This window comes from Sus scrofa, chromosome 16 (assembly GCF_054392235.1).
Source record: "Sus scrofa isolate SSC_HxYL_T2T_F1_AM1 chromosome 16, Sscrofa_HxYL_maternal_Yorkshire_Landrace_v2.0, whole genome shotgun sequence".
Lineage (NCBI taxonomy): Eukaryota > Metazoa > Chordata > Mammalia > Artiodactyla > Suidae > Sus > Sus scrofa.
The window spans coordinates 45,378,881-45,403,871 of record NC_139398.1 but is presented as its reverse complement, the minus strand read 5'-3'; the positions used below and the strand labels follow the sequence as shown (position 1 = coordinate 45,403,871).

At 37.1% G+C, this 24,991-nt stretch overlaps 1 protein-coding gene across 3 annotated transcripts in view; it reads left to right on the top strand.

Moving 5' to 3' along the window:
* Window positions 1-24,991, top strand: part of ARL15 (ADP ribosylation factor like GTPase 15) — a 442,112-nt gene that overhangs the window by 156,594 nt on the left and 260,527 nt on the right. For all 3 annotated transcript variants that reach the window (XM_021076689.2, XM_085002263.1, XM_085002262.1), the window contains one exon: window positions 15,040-15,099. In XM_021076689.2, coding sequence (XP_020932348.1) covers window positions 15,040-15,099 — 60 coding nt within the window. The remainder of the gene's footprint in view (window positions 1-15,039; window positions 15,100-24,991) is intronic.

The following is a 24,991-nucleotide window of genomic DNA, read 5'->3' as shown; positions in this document are numbered from 1 at the left end:
GATTATTACTTGCTGGTTGTTAGTAAAATTGTGGATGTCTCTTGAGGAATGTGTTATGTAATTATGCATACTTTATTAACAATATTTCTTTTAAAGCAAATGTATTTCTTTTAAAGCAAAATAATTTCCCCCAAAATATGTAAGAATAATGCATGTATATTATTCTTCAGTTATCAGACAAACACTATTGCTAAAAGCAGTTTTGTGTAAAAATGTACAAAATTATCTGTAAATAATTTTATAACTTACTATTTATAAATTATAATATGTTCTATATTTGCTTTATTTTGTTTTATTGAAGTATAGTTAATTTGCAAGGCTGTGATAATTTCTGCTATACAGCAAAGTGACCCAGTCATACATAGACACAAGTCCATTCTCTCTCAGATTCTTTTCCTCCATAGATCATCACAGAATACTAGAGTTTTACTCAGTCTTTTAATAATGTTTTCCTTTTACTGGAACCAGTTGTATGCTAGTTGATTTTCTGATGAATTAGTAAGTTGACTAACATTTTGGATATCTCTGTAAGTTGTCATTATCCTGGAGCAGGCACAGTGCCTTTTTAAGGCCTGTTTGGAGATCTTAGCCATCAATAAGTTTATACCTGCATTAGGATTTTAATTAGAAACACTTTACATTTATTGAATGTTTAGTTCTATTTAAGACAGAATATGATGTGTTTACTTGATGGTATAAATATGAAAGTTAAGAGAGTGATCATTTCTAACCTGGAGGATCAAAGAAGGCCTCATTTGAGTAGGCCCTCATATGATGGGTAGGATCTAAGAGAGGAATGGGGTGAGGAGAAAGGATAGAAAGCATAGGGTGTATTAGGAGAAAGGTTAGTTATCTTACTGGATCGAGCCCAAGATACAGAGGAATAGAATGAGTTGTTAACCCAAGGCTAGAGACTTAAGATTGCACATATATTATTCTTTTAAGAAGGTAGGCAGAAACAGATAAGGGAGTGGTAAGAGTTTACTTTTTCAAGGAGTTTATTTTTGCAAGGAAAGTTAGCATGTGAGCATGCTAATGGACAGAAGTATAAGGGTGATGACCAGGGGAGAAGGAAATACTGAAGATAAAGCGTAGAGAGCAGGAATGAATAAAGACTTCTGATTCTAGTCAGAACAGAGTAACTAAAACTGGGTTACCCTCCTACCTGAAATAACCAAAAGAGGGGGAAAATAGACAAAATATATGAAATGGGTTTCAAGAAGGTATCAAGCATCAGGGTTAGTCATCCCTGAGTGTCAAGAAACAAATGAGTTGAGCCCCACAGTTGCCCCAGCTTACTGCCCTGACAGTGTTCTCAGGTGGTGGGACAGTTCCAGTGGACACTGAGGTAGAGCTCAGTGGAATCCCTGAATTGAGGAGAGTGGATCTGAGAGTTGGAGAGACTAGGGCAGATAGAGTTCCTAGGACGCAGCACCAGAGAGAAGAGAGTTGTCCAGAGAGAACCCTAAAGATCCTCAGAGGGTCTCCCTGGAGTATCTATCAAAGTATTCAGTGCATGCATGTGGGGAAACTGCTCAAGGCTAGGGAAAGAACCCTTTTAAAAGGCCAGTGGGAACAGTGCCTGGTGTTGACACAGAACTGAGAGTTATGCTTGTTACCACAAGCCAGATTGGAAAATTTGGAATTCACAAGGTACTAGGTAGAATACTAAGGAAGGTTTTGCCTTAGGAATCGGCTCTAAGATGTTCACCTGGGCCCACCTAAAAAAAATCATATTAACAAGAGCAAAGGCTCAGTTTCCTAGAAACTTTAATGCATCCCAGAACAAACCTATGTAAGATTTACAGAAAACAAAATTATCCAGCACTTAATAAGGTAAAATTCACAATGTCTGACATTTAATCAAAAATTACTAGGCATGCAAAGAGACAGGAAAACATGATTCGTTTTGAGAATAATCCACAAGCTAAAACTGACTCATAACTGACACACAGATTAGAATTGACATTAACACTATTATAACTGTATTCTATCTGTTAATAGAGACATGGAAAATATAAAAAAAAACCCATATGAAATTTATAGTGGTGAATACTTAAAATATCTGAGATGAAATGTACACCAGATAGGATTAATGACAGATTAGACATTGTAGAAGAAAGTTAAATACCTTGAGGGCATTAGCGTTAGGGACAGTTCAAAGTTGATAGAAGAAAATGCAAAAGAAAAAGGCCGGCGGGAGTTCGCATTGTAGCTCAACAGTAACAAACACGACTGGTATCCATAAGGACATGGGTTCGATCCCTGGCTTTGCTGTGAGCTGTAGTGTAGGTTGCGGATGCAGCTCAGTAGTGTAGGTCAGTGGCTGCAACTCTGATTCAACCCTTAGCCTGGGGACTGCACATGCCCCGGGTGCAACCCCGTGCCCCTCCCCCAAAAAAATAAAAAAACTAGAAAGAAAATGGAGACTGCAAGGAGCAACACTGACCTGTGGGACAACTTCGAGTCACCTAACACATTGGTAATCTGAATCTGTCAGGGTGAGAGGGTGAGAAAAAGGGACAGAAAAATTATTTGGAGAAATAGGGCTGAAATGTTATCACACTTGAAGATAAACAACAGATCCAAGAAACTCACTGAACCCCAAGCACAAAAGACGTGAACAAAACTACACCACTACACCATGGCTCATCCTAATAACATTGCTAAAACTAATGATAGAGACTATGATGGCAAATTTTATATGTCAACTTGGCTGGGCCTCAGTGCTCAGATATGTAGTCGAATACTCTTCTGGATATTCCTGTGAGTGAGTTTTTATATGAAATTAATATATAAATCAGCAGGATTTGAGTAAAGATCTCTGTATCATGTGGTTGGGCCTCATCTGATTAGTTGAAGGCCTCAACAGAACAAAAGACCAACTTCCCCAGAGCAAGAAGGAAGTCTTCGCTGGATGGCCTTGGGACATGAACTGCAACATTGACTCTTTCCTGGGTTTCCAATCGGCTGACTCACCCTGCAGATTTTGGATTTGCCTGGCCTCATGATATTGTGAGTCAATTCCTTACAATTTTTTTTCTATAGTCACACACACACACACCCTCTATTGGTTCTGTTTCTCTAGAGAATGCTGAGTAATATAAAAAGGAAATCTTAAAAGCAGAGAAAAGATGTTGCATAGGAACAGAGATATGAATGACATCAGTTTTCTCACTGGAAACAGTGCAAGGAAGAAGACAGTGGAATGTACCTTTATAGTACTGAATTTAAAAAAATTATTGACCTGTATCCAGCAAAAATATCTTTCAAAAGGAAAGGCAAGATAAAGACTTGTTCAGACATTACAAAAGTGAAAGCATGTATTGCTCGCAGACCAACATTATAAGAAAATGCTAAGAGAAGTTCTTCAGACGGAAGAAAAGTAATTCCATATGGACATCTGGATCTATACAAAGCAAAGTAACAGAAATGGTGACTACGTGGATAATTATATAAGATTTAGTCTTTATTTAAATCTCTTTATAAGATAATTATTAAATAAAAACAATAACAATACATTGTGGGGTTTATAGCATGTAAAAGTAAATTACATGAGAACAATAGCATAAAAGTCATAGAAAAAGGGAAGTATATTATTGTTAGCTTTTTATATATGAAGTGGTTTAATAACACTTGACGGTAGACTACAAGTTAAAGATGTATTGTAAACCCTAAAGTAACCACTGAAATAACAAAACAGAGTGAGGGACAATAAGGCAACAAATGAGAAGATAGAATTATAAAAAAAAAAAAATCAAAAAGGCAGAAAAAACCAAGAATATATGAGACAAATAGAAAATAATTTGCACGGTAATACACTCAAAGCTAACCATCAATAATCAAATTAAATGCTAATGGTCTAGACTGCTCAATTAAGAGACAGATTAGGGAGTTTCCATTGTGGCTAAGTGGTAATGAACCTGACTAGTATCTATGAGGACATGGGTTTAATCCCTGACCTTGCTCAATGGGTTAAGGATCCAGCATTGCTGTGAGCTGTGGTGTAGGTAGCAGATATGACTTGGATCCAGTGTTGCTGTGGCTGTGGTGTAGGTGTCAGCAGCTGAAGCTCCAGTTTGACCCCCTGGCCTGGGAAGTTCCATATGCCATAGGTGCATCCGTGTAAAATAAAATAAAATAAAATAATAAAAAGTAAAAAATCCGTGAGGGGGAAATACTGAGATGATTAGATTAAAACAAAGGGACCCAACTATATGCTGACTTCTTTAACCTGTGTTTTTAAATATAATTAAAGTAAGAAGATGGAAAGAGGAGTCATGCTAAGAGGAATTAGAAGAAAGTTGGTGTGGCTGTATTAATATCAGACAAGGTAGACTTTGGAACAAAGAATAATTATGGGAATAAAAGTTCATTTTATAATGATGTAGAGGTCACTGAATCAGAGGACATAACAATGTTCAACGTTTAGGTACCTAATTACAGCTTTAAAACACATAGCAAAAACTGACAGAACTCTGAAGGGAAAGATAAAAATCTACAATTATAGTCAGAAATTTCAGTATTCAAAATTTTTTTCTTTCTTGACTGTACCCACAGCATATGAAAGTTCCCATGCCAGGAATTGAACCTGTGCTTCTATAGAGACAATGCCAGATCCTTAACCCACTGTTCCACAGTGGGAACTCCTCAGTATTCTGAATCATTGATCATGGGCGAAAATCAGCCAAGAGCTAGTAGACTTTAATGAGGCTATCAGCCAACTTGACCTGATTATGAACATTTATAGAACCCTCTATCCACAGCAGCAGAGACACTTCTTAAGTGCATGTGGAACTTTTACCAAATGAGACCATATTTGAAGACATAAAACAAGTTTCAGTGAATGTAAAAGGATCCAAATATGTTCTCAGACCATGGTGGAATTGAGTTAGAAGTCAATAATAAGATCATCTATGGAAAAGCCTACAAATATTTGGAAACCATACTACGTCTAAATAACCCATGGATCAAATAAGAAATTTCTCTCAAAAGAGAAACTGTAATGTATTTCACATTGAATGAAAATACAACACATCAAAATATGTGGGATGCCTCTAAAGCAAGACTGGGGGGGGGGAATTCATAGTATTAAACACCTGTATCATAAAAGATGGGCATGGAATCAGTGATCTCAGCTCCCACCCTAAGGAACTAAAAGAGAAGAATGGATTAAAAACTAAGCAAAAGAAAAAGAAAGGTCAAAGTGGAAATCAGTGAAATAAATCAGTAGACAAAACTCATGAGATCAAAAACTGGTTCTTTGAAGATGTTCCCACTGTGGTGCAGTGGATTAATCATCCAGCTCGTCTCTGTGGAGGCACCGGTTCCATCTGGGCCCAGCACAGCCGGTTGAGGATTTGCATTGCCACAGCTGTGGCATAGGTTGCAGCTCCAGCTCGGATTGGATCCCTGACCTGGAAACTTCTATGTGGGGATGGCCAAAAAATAAAAATAAAAAGCCTGATTCTTTGAAAAGATCAATAAAACTTACAAATACTTGGCAGATCAGGAAAAAAATCAAAGATGATACTAATTAAAAATACCAAGAATAAGTAATTACATCAATGTATATTCTATAAATATTAAAAGAATAATAGAAAATTATGAATGAGTTTAAGCCAATAAATTTGACAATATAAATGGACAAATTCTTTGAAAGACAAATGGTCAAAAGTCATTCAGGAAGAAATAGAAAACCCAGATTTATAATCATTAAAGAAGTTGAAATTACAGTTTTATAAACTTGAGGTTTAATTGGCTTTATTGGTGAATTTTATCAAACATTTGAAAGAAATAATGCCAGTGCTGCACAATTTCTTTCAGAAAATTAAAAGGAGGGAAAACTTTCCTACTCCTTCTTTAAGACTAGCAAGTTTAATGTCAAAACTAGACAAAGATATTACAAGAAAACTATATGCCATAGCCTTCATGAATACAAAAACCAAAAAAATAAACAAAAATCTAGCAAACCAAATCTAACAATAATAAATTATTAATAGGGCAGTATTTTTGTTTTGTTTTTTGCTTTTTAGGGCCACACCTGTGGCATATGGAAGTTTCTAGGCTAGGGGTCGAATCAGAGTTGCACCTGCCAGCTACAGACAGCAATGTGGAATCTGATTCACATCTGCAACCTACACCCCAGCTCATGGCAATGCTGGATCTCTGACCCACCAAGTGAGGCCAGGGATTGAACCCATATCCTCATGGATAATAATCGGATTTGTTTCTGCTGTGCCATGATAGGAACTCCCAGGGCAATACATTTAATATATCATGCCAAGTGACATTTATCCCAGGAATAATGGGTTGCTTTCACATTTAAAATCAATAAATTGACAATTATCAATAAACTAAGAAAAGGAAACCATGTGTTCATCTTAAAAGATGCAAACAAAAGAACATTGATTTCTGATAAAAAATAGGAATAGAAGGAAATTTTCTCAACTGTTAAAGGGTTTCTATGAAAATCCTATAGCTATTATCATAGTTAATGATGAAATACAGAATTAATTCCCACCCAGATCAGGAATAAGACACAGATGGCTGTTCTCACCTCTTCCATGTTGTTGTAGAGATTCTAGCCAGTGCATCAGACAAGGAAAAGAAAGAAAAGCCTTCCAGATTAGAAAGGAAGAAGAAGTAAAAATTGTTCTTTGCTGATGACAAGATCATCTCTGTCAAAAAGTTGATGGAATCTACAATTTTATACCAATAAATTAGAAATGGCTAATGTGAGTTTAGAGCTGATAGTTGAGGAGATTTGAAAATTGGGAGGATAGCTTTGATCATTACTTCGGAGAATGCTGTCTGTAAGAATAGAAGCAGATGGAGTGGTGGATAACTGTTAGCCAAGTATTGAATTCATTCGCATTAGATAAGCAAACTCCCTGAAAGTCGGTAAATGGAAATGCAAAGGTCCGTATATAAACAGATGTCACAATTTCAGGCGGGAAGTTATTAAGCGGTATGTATGGTAAAGTGGTAAAAGCATTATGGGGAAGCAAAGCTTGTCCTGAGAGGCACTGATAAGGGAAGGAAAAGCTCTGTTTTCTAGTATCAGGAGGAAGGAAAAGCATGCACAAAGATGTTGGAGCCTAGAGAAGACTTTCCCTAACAGAGGAGAGGCTCCTGTGATTCGGAGAGAGGGCTCTGCAAGAATAAAGGGAGAGCAGTGTTGGGCGTGAGGCTGTAACAGCGTTGGCGTGAGGATATAGACGAGAAGGGGCAGATGCTTCTTGGTTGAGTCCGTATATTTATTGTAGCTAATGAAGATTAGCAAGAGGTAGGAGAAGCTAGTTAGTGCTGACAGAGGAAGGTGGAGGCTGGGTGGCAGAGGAGAACCAAGCAGGCTGATTTTAGTTATCAGCAGACCCAGGGGACCCAGTCCCCACCAGAGTTCCAGATAGACATGCCTGGCATGTTCAAACTTGCAGGTCCTTTTCTGGGTGGGGGTGTGTGTGTACGTGTACTGAAGAAGAGCAGAGGAGGTGGAAGAAGAGTCCTAAGATAAATGATAAAACCCAATGGCAAGAAGAGGTACCTAGAAGAAATGAGGACATCAGCAAGCCCACATGCATGTCAACATTCAGTGTGAAGATGGGAGAAAACTGTAGGAGGCCTATGAAGAACAGTGTACAAAGTGAAGGAACAAGGGACCCAACTAGATAAAAATTTAGAATTACCGGAAAGTGAAAATTAAGACAGATTAAGCAATATAGTTGAGAAATGTTTGTATCAGATATTACAGATAAGAGTTTATGACTGTTCTTTTTAGAGAAGACAGGCACATTTACAGGTGGTATCTAAAATCTAACTGATTAAGCGAAGTCTGCAAAGAGGTATTCATAAAAAGAATTAATAGGAAAAAATCAACGGAAGACGTTCAGCTTTACTAACCATTAACTTTACCAGAAAATAAGAAAATGTTAATTTTAGATCTAAGTTTACCAAAGTGTGCTTGATTTTAGGTCCCAATGTGGTAAGATTGTGGTGGCCTTGATATGCACATGGGTTACTGGTGACATTGTAATTGGTGTTGTCCTTTTTTGGGGGGAGAGTAATTATTCATGTAAATCAAAAATTACCAAAATAATTATACCCCTTGGCCTAGTAATCGTGCCACTGAGAATTTGCTTTAAACGTGTAACTTCAGATAAACTGTATATCCAAAGTGATTCCTTGCAACAATTTATGTAACTAAACCTTTAATTTAAATGTCCTATATCAAGGGACTTTGTTAATTAAATTGTGGCATATCAGTTGATGATCATAGATAGGAAAACACATTTACAGTCTTCTGGAGAGGAAAATAAATTTATAGTCATTTTGAAAATTCAACTATGCTTTTGAATTAAAATGGGAAAAGAACATTAAAAATAACAATGGGCTTTGTTATGATCGAATTATGTGTTAAATTTTATTCTCACATCATTTTCTGTTTTATAATGTTTTGATGATATCAAGCCAATTAAAAATGAAATATTTTTGGAAGCATTTGGAACAGTTGAAAAGATACTTTGAGAATTGGTTTTTTAAAATGAAAACATACCACAAGAAGTGTATGTCTATCCAGTTCAGCAAGGCAAGAATGTCTGCCTTTTCTTCAGAAGTAAACGGAATCTAAACTTTATTGGATTGTTAACTTCAGCAGTCTTTTACTCTGACATAATTTTTAAAAGATACTTAAATTGTCAAAACTCAAAGGGCCAAGAAATCCTGCAGAGATCAGGTCCTGCTGGTAGAGGAAAAAAAAATTGAGTAGCTTGTACCTTGGTCTAGAAACAAAAGTCAACGTTGTCCAGAGAGAATTCCTTGACTGTATATGCACAAAGAATTTGTTGATAAAAGGGATTGTTAACCTGTAGATTATACAATATTTACTTTCTTTCTTTTTAAATCAGAAAAATGGAGTCTAAAAGATTTAGTATAATGTATTGATATAACCTAGAGAATAACCTAGAGAAAACTGAGCACTTGGGATTGAAAAAGGTTGAAAATCTCTTCCCAGAGATATATATTACTTGAAAATTTGTCCAGTGGTATGTCATTCAGCTAAAATAGAAAATGATTTCGATAATTTAAAGAAATACAGAAAAGTTGAATGAGGCATTTTAATAACTTTAGTATTTCATATGTGTTAAGAAAAGTAAGTTGGAAAATCAGATCTGGGTATCTACTAAAGAATTGTGTTTTATAAATGCTGGTAGATTAAATTTCCTTGAATGATGTCGAAATCATATTTAGAAGAATTTCACTAGAGCATCGTCCAAACATCACAAAACTACCATGGCATAAATCATGTCCTTGGTCCAAGTCAAGGCCACTAGATCTGTGGAATGTCTTTCCCTTTAGCAGTTCTTAGAGTGATCCAGGGATTTCAGAAGCACACATCAAGTATCTGCGTACATGTGTGCAGGCTTGTGCGTGTTGCCGGGGGAAAGGGGAAGTTTGCCTGTAGGTCCAAGCAAAATACTCATGTGTTCCACACAATGAATAAAAATAGACTAATCTCCCTCCCAGACCTAATTTTGTTACGATTCCAGTAATGCTTTCCCTGCATAAAAAATTTCAAATCCATCTCCCTTGTATCACAGGCTTTCTTGGATTTAAGGACCAAAAGACAAAAACTGAAAGTCTATGCAAACAATTATTTCCCTAAAGAGTTTACTAAGTCATATATTTATTAAAATTTGTGGGGTTAAATCTTAGGGGAGGTTTCAGTCTTACTAATGTAGCTTAAATAGGCCAGGAAAAAATGACTCTGTAACTTAGGCTTCAGCCATCAAATTGTTTGAATGGAGTCGGGAGACCTACCCATGAAACCTTCAGCCAAATTCTGGAGGCCATTGATGATTGACTCAGTTGTTACTGTTATTTCCTCCTCCTTGTTTAATACAAATAATGGAATCTTAATGTTAGAGGAAACTCGAAGAAGTTAATCTAGTCCACTCATTTTGCAGATGAGGGATTCCAAGTCAAGAAAAGAAGTGGCTGGTGAGTAGGGACTTCTAGGACTGTGCTCTTGTCCCATCAGCTCACTGACTCCCTGTGAAGAGGATGCTTGTTTTTTCGAAGGAGCAACAGAGCACACTGTCATGGCTGAGTCAGTTGGACATTTTCCCTAAGTTCCTGGTTTTATTGTCTATTAAAAAAATTACTCTCTAAACTCTTACTATTATTTTTATTCCATTAATAAGGCAATGTAGTTTAGGTATAAGAACATAATCAAGATAGATTCCTTGTGTTGGATTTATAAATGGGAGGGAAAGTAAATTAGTGGGCTTCTTAGTCATGTGTGTGTTTTTCCAGTTGGCTCCACCAGTATTTATTTTCACTTTTAATTTAAAATTTTTTATTTATTTTTTTGCCCATGCCCGTGGCATGTGGAAGTTGCAGGGCCAGGAATCAAACTTGCAACCACGGCAGTGTCCCAAGCTGCTGCAGTGACAGTGCCAGATCCTTAATACGGTGCACCACAAGAACTCCTCCACCAGTATTTAGGTTTAAAATTGGACAAAACAGAATGAATCCATCAGTTTGTTGATATATGGAGGAGGTGCTATAGGGTGGAGCTCCAGTGGATTCTGTTGATGAGATCTGAGTTCAGGTTTTAAATACAGCAATCAGTCCTTTTGACCAAATAGTTAATCTTCCTAGACTTCATCCTCTTCCTGGAACAATAGTTACTGTCATTAACTTAAGGATCGCTGTGAACTGAAGATTGTTCCTTACTACATTCCTTATGTCCCTGGTATCCAAAGGGCACTGATGTCATGACCACTTTCCCCTGTAATGGATACCAGAATTCAAGGATGCTCAAGTCCTTTAAATAAAAATATAACCTACCTACATCCATCATCCCATGTTTCAAATCATCTCTAGATTATTTACAATACCTGATACAATGAAAATGGTGACCCGTGCATAGCAAATTGAAGTTTTGCTTCTGGGAATTTTCTGGAATTTTTTCTTGAATATTTTCGATCTGTAGTTGAATCTGTGGGTACAGGACCCTTGGATACAGAGAGCTAACTAAATATAAACTCTGAGTAGAAATCTTTAAAACAGATATTGAGGTCCTATTATGACCCAGCACTGGCATGCAAGACTGTTTCTCCATTATGAATCCTTACAGTTGAGCTGGGGGACAGACATAAAACAAATGCATAAACTGATATGTAATAAGAACTGCAAAAGTCACGTAGGAGAAGTACTGAGTGCTAGGAGCACATGGATCCAAAAATACCACTCTGTTTCAGAAACCCCAGAGAAAACTTACCTGATGAAGTGAAGTTAAAATACCACCTGGAGGATGGAGAGTTTGCCTGGAAGGCAAAGAACACACACTTATGGAGCAGTACTCGTAAAGTCCCTGAGGGTGAGAAGGAACATAGCTAGTTTTAGGACCTGAAGAATATAAATGAGGGGAGATGGTACAAAATAAGCCTGGAGAAGGAAGGAGGAACCGGATCAGATAGGGCCTTGTTAGGTGTTTTGAACTCTATTCTGAGTAGTGAGAAACTATCAGATCCTTTAAACTAGGGGAGAGATGTGAACAGAAGTAAATTTCAGGAAGATTGCTTCTGCTAATGTGTGGGGATGACTGAGGAGGCCAACAACAGGCGCAGAGTTTAGTTGGGAGACTCAATAGAGGTAATGGTGGTGGCTTGACCAGCGGGTGTGCCGTGAGGATGGAGAGAAGTACGCATGTCTGGGAATTATTTAGTAGATGAAATTGGCAGGCTTAGGTGATTGCTTGAGAGGGAAAGAAGTGCTGAGAAAGACCACAAACGTTCAGCCTATAGAAGTCAATAAATGTTCTTGATTGCTACTTCATCTTATTTTTAGCATTGCTTTCGTAATAAATCTGAGCTTGAGGCCAAAGCATCCAGTAGTCATTTGGTGGCCACTAGTGTTCTGGATTTTTCTTTGTGTTTGTTTTCTGGCTGTACTTGGGTATATGGAAGTTCCCGGGCCAGGGATTGAACCTGTGCCGCAATTACAGCCTACACCACAGCTGTGGCACACCAGATCCTTAATTCACTGTGCCACAAGGGAACTTCGAATTGAGTTTTATTTTTTTAAGAAAACTACTTGATAGCACTGAGTGCCATCTATCTTCATTTATAGATGAGAAAATGGAGGTACAGAGGAATTAAGTAATTTGCTCAAAGTCAGACAGTTAATAATGATAGAGCCAGAATTTGAACCCAGACAGTCTTGCTCTTGAGCCCATGTAATCCAGTGGTTTTTATTCCTCAAAGCAACCCCTTGAGAAAGATATTTTGATGGATTGACCTTTGTAGCCCTACTACATATTAATTTCCCTTCTTGACCTCATCCAACTGAATGTAAAGGAATAAAATATAATTGATCTGATAGTTGCCCTTCTTGACTGCCCTTCTGGTGACCTGAAAGTGTGTCTTTAAATTTTCTTTTTAATCCTTACAAACATTTAGAATGACTAAAATAGAAAAATATTGTTTCTCTTCTGTGAATTGTACATTCTCATTTTCTGGACTGATTCAGCTTCATCCTCTGAACATTAATTATCACAGCCATGTTGTAAAAACATGTAATAATATGAAAACTGCAAAATGGAAGACTGTACATACCTTTGCAGTATAAATCTAGCCACACATGTTTCATGTGGAGAGAAAACAGTTATGAGTATTCTGCAGGAACATTTATGTGTCTATAAATAATATTGCTAGGTAACTTTGCTCAGGGTGAACATTTGAGGACGTTTTCCGTAGTCAATTTATTATGAAGTCTGTGCAAAGGTTAAAGATAGTGACTGGCCTGTTGGATTAATGAATTTCAAAAGTTGTGTTTTGCGTATGGGTGTGGCAATTTCTGGAAAGCTATAATTTCCCTCTGGGTGCCTGTATATTGTCAGCTTTTAAGAATCAGAGAAGATTAAACATTACTGGTGTGCTCTGTAACTTTGTCTTTTTCAAAGTCGGGGTCCCATTTCTCTGAAAAGCCATACTTGGGTTTTCCTGAGCATAACCACTAATAGTCTATTTAGCACTTGCATAGGGTTTTTTGTTTTCCAGATTTCGTAACAATTGCCTTTTAATCCATATAACACCCCTGTGAGGTAGGTAGGTACAGCCAAACATCCAGTCTCCTACAGGTGAATTTCTGTGCCAGCAGGAATATTTTGGCACGGAGTTTCTTTAATTTCCCAGAGGCCAGACACCTGGAGAGGCTTTCCTGCAGACCCAGGTAAATGCAAGTGTTTTAGCCACAGGGGGCTGCCTCCCACTCCTCCTGCTATTTTACTAAGATTCAATGACTGCTTGTATCATTAGCCATAGCGCCATGCTGACTGTGTCAGTCTGCATTAAACCCACATAGGAAGGGTATGTTTTGGAAGATTCTTAACTCAGTGAACATGTACATTCTGTAGAACATAGTTCACCTGTTTACACCTGTGTCACTCCACCAACGGTACTTGTCATTCAATGATAACCTTTCCGGCTCCAACTAAGTACTTAGATTCATAAATGAGCACCAGGATTTCTGTCTTATGAGTCTATACTGTATTCAGGTAGGCAGAAAATATGTATACCTAATGATTAACCCAATCAACAATATGGCACTGATTGAAGTACAATGTCAGCGGTCTTCAATTTTATACTTATTTGTATCAGGCACTGTGATGAAACTAATACATCATCTCATCCTCCTAACAACTTTGTGACGTAGATATTATCACTCCCATTTGACAGACGACGAAAGCCCCAGCTGGTAGGTTGCTCAGTCACAGAGCTTCTTAAAATGTAGTTCTTTCTGCTTCCAAAGTCGCATGATAACCATTTAACCATTGCATGATATACATTGCCTTAAGTAGAAGGTACTGTATAGAACCTCAGAGTTCTAGGACAGTGTACAATAAAGAGGTGGTAATAATGTGGAATATAATAAGATGCATAGTGACTTTTTTATAAAGTCATCCTTGTATAAAGTAAAGCAAAACCATATGAAAGAATTGTTCCTACATACATGATACTTTATATCTTTTTACCTTTCTTCGTACTCATAACTTACTACAATGAAAACATTTGTGTGTTTCCTTTTTACTCTGTTGATGATTTCTTGAAAAGGGGACTGTGGTCTTATTTATCTTGTAATTGTACATATTAAATAATGCTTAAAACCTTAAATGGATTAAATTTATGAAATGACCGAATAATTTAACTTGTAAAAATTAGTAGGGCTTTTAACTGTAGAAGAAATACTTGTGTGTGCAAAACATTCAAAGGAACCAAAAGAATCTCTCTCCTATCAAAGACCTCCAGATTCCCAGTTCTCCCAAGAGTTATGTATTCCAGTTTCTTGTGGGTCATTTCAGAAATAGTGTATATATTTGTGGGTGTGTGTATAGGTAAATGCACACTCACATGTTATGATTGAATTGATTCACCCAGATGGTGATAATTAAGTCCTAGATACAGAAATAATCATAAAACTATTCTGTGAATGTACTTTTATAATAGAAGTCATTTATTACATGTATTATAAAATGCATAAATGGATAATTGTGTACTTTAAAGAAAAATTTATGATTTTAACCATGTCCTTAAAACACTAACGTAAATACTGTGTAATTCCAATATAAGACGGTTATAATGTAGATACCCTAGTCTCTAGGGTTGCTAAGTCATATGTGAGGGAAAATTAACCTTAGGAATTAGATGCAAAGGTCCTGGTAGATTTAACGTTTCCCTATACTTCTAAGTGTCTTTCTCACAACTGATAAAATTTATAAAGTGGTATTACATGTTAAAGAGTGAGGCAATATTTTGAAGAAAAGGGATGTATTTTGCTGTAACATACATCTGTGTTTTGCACAATGGTAGAAGATTATATTGGATTATCTATTTATCTCAGAAATTATGTGTTTCTACTTTAAATATGAGCTATGAAAAATAACTCTTAATCTGCCTTTAAAAAAGGAGGATTTGAGCATCTTAGACATTTAAAAACGCTAAATTGCTAATTCTTTCTTTTGTTTTCTGATTTTAGGTTTTAGTATAAAAGCAGTGCCATTCCAGAATGCCATCTTGAATGTAAAAGAACTTGGAGGTATGTCATTTAAAATCATTTCTATGTCTGGCTTTAACATTTATTTCATATTAATGTGTTACATGTAATTAAAACATGATGATGTATTCTAGGAGGTGATTCATTTTTACCTTTTCTCTTTATAATACATTTCCTATAAATATTTCCTTCTCTTTATGTATGTTTTCAAGGTTGTTGAGTTCTAAATAACAAACTTGGGTGGTTTTTATTTATTTTTTGTATAAAGAACTTTGCTGCTAGTGCCACTTCATATACTATAGTCTTTGGTTTTACTTAATGAATGAAATTTATTCTTGAATGAAGAGAGTTTTAATATAGTCCTAGAAAAAATAAGCTATATGTTAAGCAGGGTAAAGTACTGTATTTTAGAGCAGTTTGTATTCATACTGCAGGTTTTATTGTATTGGATCTTTTGAGAGAGTATTTGTTCCAATAATAAATCTTTGCCATTAGATTCTTTACTGGTCAAGCACATTTATTGGATAGGCTGTACCCCAAACTATATATCACTCAGTCTTTCATTACACTCTGTCTGGGATTTTTTTTTTTTTTTTTTTTTTTTTTTGGTTGTGTTTTATGTCACTCTGGGTCTTAACCCATGTAAATAGGTTAACAAAGAAATCGGTCAATTCAGTGAGCCTACTAAATTCTCTAATGGCACAGGAAAGTAGTTAAGTGCTCTGGAGTTCAGTATAATGTTGGTGAGTTTAATGGCTTAGAACAAAGTTCTCTTCCATCTCTTTAATCACTTTGTGATATTGACTTTCTTTGTTTTTTGTTTTTTTCTCCTAAGCTCATTCTGTGACCTCTTTTTAGGTTGATGAAATTGAAACACAAACCTTATGCCATTTTAATATGTTTGATGCCTTCTTTTTTTTTGATTTTTAGGGCCGTACCTGTGGTATATTGAAGTTCCAGGCTAGGGGTTGAATTGGAGCTTCAGCTGCCAGCCTACAACACAGCAACATAGGATCTGAGCCGTGTCTGCAGCCTACACCACAGCTCACAGCAATGCCAGATCCTTAACCCACTGAGAGAGGCCAGAGATCCAACCTACGTCCTCACAGATGCTGGTCAGATTTGTTTTCATTGAGCCACGATGGGAACTCTGATGCCTTCTTATTTTTATCTAATATTGGCTGATATTTTCAGGTGTGTGTTTTGTTTTTTTTTTTTACTTTTTTTTTTTTTTTTTTTCTTTTAGGGTTGCACCCGCGGCATGTGGAAGTTCCCAGGCTAGGGGTCAAATGGGACCCCTATGCCACAGCCACAGTCACATGGGATCCAAGCCATATCTGCGACCTATACCACAGCCCATAGCAATGCTGGATCCTTAACCCACTGAGTTGAGGCCAGGGATCGAACTTGTAGCCTCATGAATGCTAGTCAGATTCATTTTCGCTATGCCACAATGGGAACTCCTTCAGGTGTGTTTTAAAGAGCTGTATCCAGGACAAGTTTACCTCTGTCAATCTGTTGTATAGTTATCCTTGATTCTTAGAGCATTAATATCTAAAATCAACCATGGTTGATAAAATGTGGTTTTTCTTTGACATTTAGTTTTGTCATTTTGACTACAACAATTATAAAACATGGATGTTCATATAATAAATAATTTTTCTATGCAAAAATTTTAAGACTTTTAGATGGAATATTTCAATATTATTTTGTGGCTTCAGTGAACAAAGTGTAAAAAAATCCGTGAACTCAAAATGAATAGTTTGAGAATTGTTTTGTTTTGAAATGTGGTTGATACTTAATAAGTATATTATTATTAGGCTAGATGCAAAGTTTTTATTGAATAGCCTCCAGGTATATCAAATTGTTCATTGATAAGATGTTTATTATTGTTTAGTTGGATGGATCTGGACAATTTTTTAAGAAACACATCAAGGAATTTATTATAATCTTGACCCTGTGCCACTGAAATTCAGTACAATGATCATAAGATCATTGATCAAAAGATCACATTAGAGGACAAGAGTGTATAAGATGGGAATCGGTCTGTTCCCAAGCAAGGTTGAATTTTACTGAAAGTACTGTGTGTGCCCTGACAGTTGCTGAAATGGACATTACAATGGAAAGGATACCGTAGAGTTTGGTGGTCACGCTTTAGCTCGTGCCTCTTCTGTAATGAGGTGAGAGACATAGGAAGAAGATAGAGCTTCAAGGATTGGGACCAATACATTAGTTTCGGGCTAATGATATGTGGTGTTTAGCAGATAGTATTGAAGAGCACATTCCAAGCTTATGCACAATTCTTCTACCTCTGAACTTTAGTAGCTCTGGTTACAGTTGAAAGACTGTCTCAAGGAGGTGATTTTCTGAGTAAATCTAATTGTGTATCCTGTGTTGTGTGTTCAGAGGCAAGCAATGGATGGGGTTCAATCCTTAATTTTTCACTCACTAATTCCTTCATTCAACAAATATTTTTTGAGAACCTACACTGCCTGCTGTAAGACTGGGCCTTAGGTCACGTCTCACCCAAGAATGCATGGAAAGAAGGCCAACACATGTAGAGTGTATACTTTCCTGGGATTTAAAGTAAGTCTCAAATACTCAGAGGCTCATCCCGTTATAAGGTATGTGGCATTTAGGGGGAATTATAACCTCCTAAAATCAAAGTATTTGAGAGGAGGTTGCTTGACCCAAGAATTTCCAAGTTCAAGAGGAAAGAGTTGAATGATCAATGTATGAAGATATGAAACCATTATTCACCAATAAAGAGTTATTCAGAAGGCAAGTTAATCGCGGTTCAATCAGGTCGTCAATGTGGGAGAGAACTCTGCAATCAAGGGGAGAGATTCAATAAGATATATGTAAAGATAGGCAGGCACTAAGAGCCTGAGCTGTGCTGACATGTGAAATGCTTCAGAAAGTTCTTATCCTGGGAATAATTCAGAAGATAGGCATGGCCCTTGTTGCTCCCTGTTAATCCCTTCCTTACCCTTTTCATATGGTTCCAGGGCTCTCTATCACCTCCTTCCTAAGCTCACGTTAAATTTCTCACTTCTTCAAAAGAGGAAGAGGCATTGAACGTGTGTTCCTTATCTAGTAAGAAGAAATGGTATAGAATGAAATAACAATGACTAATGTATTTTTTTTACTTTTTAAAATTATGGTTGATTTACAATGTTCTGTCAATTTCTGCTGTACAACAGTGACCCAGTTTATATATATATATATATATATATATATATATATATATATATATGTATGTATGTATATATATATGTATGTATGTATATGTATATACACACACACACAAATACATATTTTTCTCATATTATCTTCCATCATGTTCCATCACAAGTGATTGGATATAGTTCCCTGTGCTATATAGTAGGACCTCATTGGTTATCTACTCCAGATGCAATAGTTTGCATCTACTAACCCCAAACTCCTCGTCCATCCCACTCCCTCCCCCTTGGCAACCACAAATCTGTTCTCCATGTCAATGAGTTTGTTTCTTTTCTGTAGATAAATTCATTTGTGCCATATATTAGATTACAAATATAAATGGTAGCATATGGCATTTCTTTTTCTGACTTACTTCACTAGTATGAGAGTGTCTCCTTCCATCCATGTTGCTGCAAATGGCATTCTTTTTTTCCTTTTTGTGGCTGAGTAGTATTCTATTGTGTATATGTACCACATCTTTTTTTGGGGGGTGAGGGGGGTGCGCACACCCTAGGCATATGGAGGTTCCCAGCCCAGGGGTCGAATTGAAGCTGAAGCTGCCAGCCTGTGCCACGGCCACAGCAACGCAGGATCAGAGCCAAGTCTGCAGCCTACATGACAGCTCATGCAATGCCAGATCTTCAACCCAATGAGCAAACCTAGTCCTCATGGATACTAGTTTGGTTCTTTAACCGCTGAGCCATGATGGGAACTCCATGTACCATGTTTTCTTAATTCATTCATCCGTCGTTAGATATTTAGGTTGTTTCCATGTCTTGGCTATTGTGAATAGTGCTGCAATGAACATAGGGGTGCATGTATCTTTTTGAATGAAAGTTTTGTCTGGATATATGCCCAGGAGTGGGATTGCTGGATCATATGGTAGTTCTATATTTAGTTTTCTGAGGTACCTCCACACTGTTTTTCATAGTGGTTGTACCAATTTACATTACCATCAACAGTGTAGGAGGGTACACTTTTCTCCACACCCTCTCCAGCATTTGTTATTTGTAGACTTGTTAATGATGGCCATTCTGACAGGTTCGAAGTGGTACCTCATTGTAGTTTTGATATGCATTTCTTTAATAAAGTGATGTTTAGCATTTTTCATGTGCCTGTTGGCATCCATATGTCTTTGGAGAAATGTCTGTTTAGGTCTTCTGCCCATTTTTCAATTGGGTTGTTGTTTTTTTTTTTTTTTTTTTGCTGTTGAGTTGTATGATTTGTTTGTATATTTTGGAGATTAAACCCATAAAAAAACAAAAAGACAACCTACAGAATGGGGAAAATAGTTGACTAGTGGATTTAAATTAAATCAAAGTCACTTTTGGTAAATCTTAATAACAAACTTTATGTTTGCACACACACACTAATAGATATTTGTATGTGTATATACTACATAATTTGTGTGTGTTATATATATAAATCTGTGTTCTTAATGGTTTCCCTTTTATGAGGTTGTTTCTTAAATCTTCTATGTAAAAATTCCTATAAATCTCAATCACATCAATTTTTCTCATATGGTCTTTTCCTATGTTCGTGAAATCATTCTAGCACAATTATGTGTGTATCAAGCATGATTCTAGGAGCTGGGAATAAACAATAGTTCTTTTAAAAATCCCTTGTCTTCAAAGAACTCATGGTTCAGTGATGGAGACATTCATGGAAACAAATAATTGAAATGAATGAAATTTTTGAAAATAGTGAAGTTAAGCAGGGGTGGAGGGGTAAGTATAAAGTAAAGGATGATGACATAAAGATAGACAGTCCAGCCCAGTGGTGTGATAGGTGAGTCCTGTTTTCAGTATTTTGAGAATGTGTTTTTTCTTCCCAGCTTTCCTATCACACCCATCAGGCTGTACCATTTATGCCTATCTTTATGTGAAATCGAAACTCTAAAATTTCTTCTCTTTTCTCTCCCCACACATTCTCATTTAATCTGTGCAACTTCATGCCCAGAGTAAATGCTGTTATTATCACAGATAGTGAGACACAGGACACCTGGACACAGGGCAAGGGATACAATCAAAGTTATTTGGAGAAGGAGGTGTGGGAGTCCATCTGAGTGCTTGCACGTAACCAGCATCCTCTATACATAACGCACTTTATCCAAGGTCCAGCACAAAAGAAGTACTCCCATGCATGCGTTGTCTGCTGCTGCTTTTATTATATGAATAATTTCAAGTCTTCACATGATGGTAGAGTTTTCACTGACACTATTGACTAAACATGAACACCTTGCTCTCTGCTGAAAACTTCTAATTATTGCAGCTGCTTTTATCACTCATTTTCTATCTTACTCTTTTTATTTAGAGGTCTTTCAAGTCACATTCTTCAGTGGTTCTAATGCTGTGCTGTAATCATGCTTCCCTCTTCTGATTTCAAGACTGCCTTCTGTCTTAACTTATTTTAGATCATTTCCTAAACTCACAGAATTGTCCGTAAACGGCGTCATTTTCATATCCTTTTATATTTTTGATTCATTTAGTCAACCAATATTTACTGAGCACCTATTATATGCTTAGGCTGAGTCTAGAAAATGATGGTGGTTATAGTGTCAAGGCAGGCATCATCCCAGCATAGACCAGCTAATGGACACAAGAGGAGCTGCAGGACACAATAGACTTGACTCATACTTAACTTCTCTCCTTGGTTAAAGCCAATTATTACTTCTTAAAGGCCTAAAACAAATTTATAATTAATCCCTTCCATACTGGAAGAGATTCTTTAAAAATTCCATCCAGCAAGACTGAGTGTTAATTCTGATCGCTATGAACGACATTCTGTAGTGTCACTTGGTGAACTTTTTTTCCCCTGCATATTCTTCCCATTTGGGGAGATTTTTTTTTTTTTAAGCCAATCTAAATCCTTTCTCTTTGAGCTTCTTTTTTGTTTTTTTTAATTGTATGCCTGAATTCATAGCATATGGAAGTTCCCAGGCCAGGGATTGAATCCATGCCACAGCTGTGGCCCTGAAGGATCCTTTAACCCATTGCACTAGGCTGGGGATCAGACCTGCACCTCTGCAGTGACCTGAGCTGCTGCAGTTGGATTCTTAACCCACTGCACTACAGCAGGAACGCCTCTTTTTAGCTTTAAGTAGTTACCCTGCCTGTCTTGCTATATTACTTTTATTTTTATGGATGCTGTGCAAGACACTGCAGCAGGATCCTGGACAGACAGAAAGATGAATCTTTCAAAGGATTCTCCTTCCTCCTGGTGACTTGTCTCAAAGCCCAGCCATTCTATATGGTTCCAGGCAAGTCCACTTGCCCGGTATCTCTGTTTCCTTATCTGTAAAATGTAGTAATAATAGTTCCTACATCCTATAATCCTTGGGAGGACCAAAGTAGTTAACATGAGCCAAGTACTTAGAGGCCACCTGGTCTGTAGCTGATATTTTGGGGAGATTTACTTTTATTGTAATCAAACCCTCACTCCCTCACACCCACAAAAATGCTTTTCAATAAAGCCTTTTTTCCCAAGGTCTCTGAAAAACCAGGCAAATCACGTATTGATTGCTTTCTCTTTTCTAGCCATGCCTCTTTCCCTCATAGACAAGGTGATCTCTTCCTTGAGTATTTTACACCTGTTCAGACTGAAAAGTCACCAGGAAAGGACCTCCTTGGAGTCTTGATTAGTTGCCTAGTCTAGTGTATTTTTTGACACTACACATGTGTTAATAGTAAATGTTTTTGTCCCTTTTCACCTCATCGCCTTTCCTTCTGTTTTTGGATTCCACTTGAAAAATCTCTTCTGTCATAGTGCCTCTAAATTGCTTTCTTTCTGTTTGGCTTCTGTATCTTAACCGCATTACTAAGGTAAGTGAAGCATCTGGTGTTTTACGGAGCTGGAAGCAGTGGTCACACTGCAGTGACATCACAGCTCCAAATAATTGTTCATCTTAGAAATTTCCAGTTGTTAAATCTACAAACAGATTTTTATGCACTCATGGATGGCTTTCTCTTGGTTTTGAAATTTCATTTATAAATTGATGGACTCCAGAGAGGAAAATTTCATTTCTTAACACATTTAGTTTGTTACCACTTATTGATAAGGATCCAGACATCATAATGTTCTTTTTCCTTTCCTAACTGAATTATGGAACCATGGTTAGTTTTGCCAAATGACTTGTTTTCTTCCCTTCATATTCTAATGAGTTGTGTTGTAATTGTTTCCCCACCCCCTATCCCAGCCACCATCCCCACCAAATATACTCTTTGGCAGTCTTGCCTGCCCAGTTGACTTTGGGAAAGGCAAAGAAAAGCTAAAAAGCAGTTAATTGTCTTTTGTGCTTCAGTATTTACTGCTGCTGTTTGTCAATCAAAAGAAAAGTTCATGAGGATTTTTGTTTGCACTGTATTTTTTCCTCCAAAGAAAAGACAACTTTTTCCTCTCAGAAGGCGGTGAGGGTTGTGTGGAAAGTGCAAGTTGTGTTCATTTACCCATTTATTTCAGCCCATGCACTAGTGATTGAATGATTTTTGAGGATTGTCAGCTAAGCCATTTTTTAAAGGTTGCTTCTTTCAGCAGCCAAGCTGTTATATGAAACAGATGTTGACTCTGTCCTGTTTCTTTGTTTGCCTGGAGGAATACGCTTCCTCATAGTGAAAGGTGCTGTCTCTTTGTATCCTGCTAGTTATCTGTGGGTGCTGTTAATCAGTCCAGGTTATTTGCATTTCTTAATTTCTCCAGAAACGGTACAGGACAAACTTCTTAACAGGCAACCCAGGGGGCACTGCTGTCTGCGTCTTTTAATTTCTGCTTTTTTGTACCCAGGCCATTTGGTGCCTTTGACCAAAATAAAATGCTCTTCTTTTAGACTGGTTTATTAAAACTTATTTGGGAGGGAATAGTAGCTCTTTAATCTTTATCTTGACAGTCCTATGTATATTATATTGTTGCCTCTATGTGCCTACTGCCACCTCCTATTAAAAAAAATGCAACTAAATAACCTATGGATTTAATGTATGCACTAGCTCTGAGGGTCATGCTGTACAACAAAGGAGGAAGCAAGACAATATAAACCAATAAATTGGTTGTATATTAGAAAAAGAATCAGTAGAGGCATACAAACTTGAAGAAGTTACTGTGGCCACACTGTTTCAAGGGACAAGTGAAGCTGCCTAGATTTTTTTTTGCTGGTATAGGAGAAAGCAAATTGCCATGCAAAAGCTGTTTTAGACATCTCCAAATAAGAGTTTCTATGGAAGATAAGGCAAGAAACCATGATCCTGGCAAAGGAACATGACAGCACAGAATGGGGACCCAAGTATGGCCAGATCCTCAGAATATCTTAGGACCATTATATGAGCTAATTACCATCAGCTCCATATGAGTAAATGTGCACATTTTGTTATCTGTTACATAATTTATAAGGAAGAAATGTGGTTCAGCAAATAGAGTGTAGCCTCCAGATACTCTGTCCCCCTCTGCATTTGAACTTCTTGTTGTTGTTTTCTTATCTGTAAAATGTAAGTTTTAATAAATCATCACTATTTATTTCCCAAGGGATTGGGCAGGAAAAGAAAAGTTAAATTGCCTAAAGTGCCTCAAGAGAGATGCTTTAAGAATAGACAGTGGTATTCCCACTAATTCTCTTTTTATAGCCGTGGATCCAGTGTGATATGTGATATTGAATGATTGAAATTTCTTGATATAGTATTGTTTCCTTATCTAGGAAGAGAACCAGACCTTTCTGGAATGGGAACAGCCAGTTAACTCCTGGCTCTCTGAGCTGTGTACTTTCTCACTTAGGCTTAGGTTCTACTAGGGGAAATGATACTGGTAGAAAGCCAAGTCACTTGGATGTGAGTTAAAAGGCCACAGCTATCTGATTTGGTTGAACAGGATCCCAGGGTGGTGGTGTTCAAGCGTTTTTTACACTTGCTAAGGGAAAACTGAGCCAAACAGTCAGCAGAGCCAAATAAATGAATCTAGGGGCCCAGAAGTCTGTTACTGGCTGATGTAGACCTGACCTTAATTTTTGTTTTCTTCTGGAGACGTGCCCTAGGAAATTTTTTTAAATCTGTGTTCCCAGTCATAGTTGAATATAGCACTTAACGATTTGCTGCTTCTAAAACTATGCGTATATAGAATGTTCTAGAAACTAGCTTCCCAGTCTTTTAAACCTCCCAGTCCCCTTGGCAATAGGAATCTCGTGTGCCTCTGAGGTTGCTGCCTCAACCACTCTTTGCTGTTTTGGGGCAATCAGGTCATTGCATATCTTCTAACTCTACACATTTCCTCACAGAACATTTGTGTTGGGTTCTTAACTACTTATCCCTCACAGGGGAATAGGTATTTCTGTTTCTCCCAAGGGTTGCCGTAATAGCAACTAATTTTCATTGTGTATTTGGTTTCAGTGTGATATTGCAGCAACAGCATTGCAAATCAAGAGACCAGTATTTTCTTCTAACAAAACAAGCCAGGGAACATTGGGTGAGGGTTTTAACTTCTCCAGCGCTGCTTTCTTTTCTAGCTGCTGAGGATGCTGATAACTGTTCTCTTTGGTGTAACATAACTAGTTTGTTTTTCATGTAAAAACTTAGTTTCTACCTGCTTCAAGCTCTGGGAACCACAGAACCAGTCTCTAACAGCTGTGAAGAACTACAATGTATTATTTTCTCTATTTTACTGTAACCCTGACTTCCTCAATTATTTTTGTTTTTTGTAGGTAGACATTTTAATAAATCTCAAAGTTTTCTTTTTA